This window comes from Pteropus alecto, unplaced genomic scaffold (genome assembly GCF_000325575.1).
Source record: "Pteropus alecto unplaced genomic scaffold, ASM32557v1 scaffold312, whole genome shotgun sequence".
NCBI lineage: Eukaryota > Metazoa > Chordata > Mammalia > Chiroptera > Pteropodidae > Pteropus > Pteropus alecto.
The window spans coordinates 2,853,965-2,857,326 of NW_006433948.1; the positions used below are offsets into that span (position 1 = coordinate 2,853,965).

General features: G+C 48.4%; 1 protein-coding gene across 1 annotated transcript; it reads right to left on the reverse strand.

Annotated features, from left to right (window-relative positions):
- Positions 1-163: 163 nt before the first annotated feature.
- SNX12 (sorting nexin 12) lies at positions 164-2,268 on the reverse strand. The gene is made up of 3 exons (XM_006908527.3): positions 1,689-2,268; positions 522-617; positions 164-321 (listed from the first exon to the last, which is right to left on the reverse strand). Exons 1-3 carry the CDS (start codon positions 1,755-1,757, stop codon positions 193-195), a joined length of 294 nt encoding a protein of 97 aa, XP_006908589.1. The 5' UTR covers positions 1,758-2,268; the 3' UTR covers positions 164-192.
- Positions 2,269-3,362: the final 1,094 nt, after the last annotated feature.

Sequence of the window (3,362 nt, forward strand, 5' to 3'; positions counted from 1 at the left end):
CTCAGCGCTGCGTCGTAGGGAGCGCGGGACAGAGGGCAGGTGGGGGACCCGGCCACGCCGCAGCTGCAGGATCGGCACCGTGCTCAGAGGCGCAGAGGCTGATCGGCCAGCCGGCCCCATGACACGGGACCCACTAACAGGGGACAGACGAAGCGCGCAGAACGACCCGGACGGGACCCCCGGGGACCTGGCTTACTTGTTGATAAACTGCTCGAGGCCCTGCCTCCTCTCTTCGATGAACGACTCCTCGAAGATGCCTTCGTCGCCTCGGAAGGGGAGCTGCCGCTTCAACGCCTTCCCGGGCAGCGGGGGCACCACGATCTGCGGGCAGACGCCAAACGCCGCGTTCGTCCCGAACTTCGCACCTCCGAGTGTCAGAAGCCATCGGCCAGACCCAGTGCCCTGCGGCTGGGCAGGCAGGGAGCGCCCGCCCTCTCCGCTGCCCGGCGGAGCTGACGGCTCGGGCTCGGGTCTCGCGCCCTGTGCGCCTGCGTAGACCGCCCCCAGGGAGCCGGCCCTACCTTACTGTCGCGCTCCAGTTCATTCTTCAGCCACTCAAAGTCGCTGTAGCGCCGTCGTACACAGGACTCCTTCAGCTTGAAGATAGGTAGGTTTGTCTACGGGGAAGAAGAAGGAGAGGACAGCGACGATAGCAACGCCCGGCCTCCGGGCCGCCTGTCGGGGCCACACGGACAGGTGCAGTGAAGAAACGGCTCCTGAGGACCACGCTCCCATAACCCGTTCCAAACAGCGCCTGGTCAACGCCCACGCCACATCCGGCCTCGTCGCAGTGGTGGTTAGAAGTCCCCTGCTGCTTAGAATGTCTCCTACAGACTTCACGTTGCATGTAAATAGCTGTGTACGAGGGTTCTCACTGTACTTTATTTAATTTGTAATCATAAATGTCCACCGACGGGTAATTAGTTCAACAAATAGGGTTCGCCTGTACCACGGAAAACTACGCAACTACGGAAAGAATGTGAAAGATACATATGTGCCAGTATGCCAAGATACTAAGCATTAAAATTAAGGTACAGAACTGTATGTATAGCTTGCCTCTATCTGTGTTTGAAAAGGGATCTATATATGTGTACATATTTATACTGATGAATAAAATAATTTAGGAAAAGGGACCGGTAACAGTGAGTGACTTTGGTGAATAAGATTACACAACTGCAATGGGTGGGAATCACAGTTTTCATTCTATCATTTCAATTTATCATGTTCACGTATTACATTTTCGATTGAAAAGTGAATTTAAGCTCCTTGTAAGGACAAGAGGTCAACACGGCCAAGGTATGGCTTCCTCCGCTTTTCCGATCCAAACCCTCTACAAATCCCAGCTCAAGCCACACCTCGCCCAGGAAGTCTCCCCTGGCGACAGCAGCTTAATTTACTGGTCCTCACTCTTGTCTACAAAGTCTCAATAGAAATGGCCAACCACATGTATCAGCGCTGACTTTATTTCCCGCCAGCCAATTCAGATCAGCAGATGGAAATAAAAGGAAGCAGTCTCGCTCCTTTGTCCTTAAGGCCCTCGGGGCAGGAATCGAGGACCTGGGAGCCATGCTAGAACTCCCTACGGTCCTCAATACATCTTTGCTTTGCGGTCCTCAAGTCCGGAAGTTGAGTTTTTGGGACCCAGGTCTAGTAAAAATCATCAAAAGCCAAACAACTGGCTAACTTACATTAGTGACGACTCCACCAAGGATCACAGCCCAAGGAATGTCAATGGGTTGAAGTCGAGTGAGATACATGTAAAGTGATATTTCATCGTCTCGACTATTCTTTAGAAGAATAAGAAACCGGAAAGAGGGTTGGTTTTTTTTTTTCCGGAAGATGAACTTCTGGAGGGCAGAGGAAGGGACGCTTAATTTTTACAGGATATCTTTTCTTATACCTTTTGAATTCTGTACCATGTGTACATATTAACTACTCGAGATAAACTACTAGAGAACATTTTCGGAATCCTGCAAGAAATAGATATGTGTATCGAATCATCACATTGTATACCTTAAACTTATAAAATGTTACATGTCAATTATATTTCAGTAAAGCTGGAGTGCGATAATCTTGCAAGGAACAAAAGCCCTTCTGTATCACATGATTCAAGGTTTCCATCACAGTTCAGTAGAACCTTAACTAGCAGGCTTTTACAGAAGCCAACGGAAAGGCCAAATAGAAAAAGAAAAAAATGCTGAGTAGATTCTTCTAAGACACAGTGTAACCACCCACTGCCATTTTGTAAACTTCCTCCTTTGACTCATAAAATGCTCTTCTTTCCAAAAAAAACCCTACCCCCACGGGATGGTGACAATAATGGCCTTTCATCTCAGCACCTAGCCATCTAAGGAAGGGGCTACTATGTACTAAGATAGCCTCCCAGCTCCCATCTGCCAATCATACTAGGAAGACAAGATCGTATAGCACAGGATACAGAGTTTCCTTTGCCTCTGATCAACATGAGGTCAAGGGGAAGCAAAGTTTAAGTCCACAGAACAACTGACATTTGAAGATTTCTATACACATCATGTGAAGTCACCAGGACACTTCTCCAGCCACCTCGTTTCTTGGGGGCATGGGAGAGGGAGAATTCTTCCCCGAACAAAATGAACGAGAACAGCGTCAGAAGCATTTAGCTATTACACAAAGGAAAAGGTGTCGTCTGCTTCTCCCACGCATAACGCCTAACTCCCAAAGCCCGTTCTCTGAATCTCACGCTCCCTATAATGCCTACCATGAATGAGTCCTTAAAATAGCAATGTTAAACCAAATGATTTTACCCCTCTTCCCCCAAACGGAGTTCCACAAAAATGTTAAAACCCCATCTAGCTATACATATTAACGTAAACAAATACTAATGAGCTGAAACCCACAGAACTAGGAAGCGTCACCAACTCTATTACGACTACACAATTAGAAACTAGAAAGGACTGATGAAAAGCTTAGCAGGTAGAAGAATTTTGCACACTGAAGTTTTGCAAGTAAGCACTGCCAAAGAGAGGAAAGTGTAGTGGAAAGGGTACGATGGGCTTTGGAGTCAGACGGACGTGGGTTCGAATCCCAGCCCGGCCGTTATTAGCCATGTGTACTTGGGCAGGTTACTGCCCCCTCAGTGTCCTATCTGTAAAATGGCATTTCTGTAGGGATTTAGAAACTAACACCTAGTTCTGTGCCACGCACACAGATGGCACTAGACGAACAGGCCCTGCCGTTATCAAATGCCTGAAGTAGAGCGCTATTTCGTTCTCCATCCCTAAGGTTCTTGGGTAATGCATCAAGACGATGTCCCCAAAACCCCTCAGCACAGAGTCCTCACACTGAACAAGTTACGCCCAGGCTTCCTGGGGTAATTAAGTTCT

Excerpts from the sequence above, each read along its gene's own strand:
- SNX12 (XM_006908527.3), bottom strand. The coding sequence starts at position 1,757 with ATGTATCTCACTCGACTTCAACCCATTGACATTCCTTGGGCTGTGATC. Across the intron at positions 618-1,688 it reads TTGGTGGAGTCGTCACTAAT|ACAAACCTACCTATCTTCAA; the intron begins GTAAGTTAGCCA and ends TCTTCCCCGTAG. Across the intron at positions 322-521 it reads AACTGGAGCGCGACAGTAAG|ATCGTGGTGCCCCCGCTGCC; the intron begins GTAGGGCCGGCT and ends GTCTGCCCGCAG.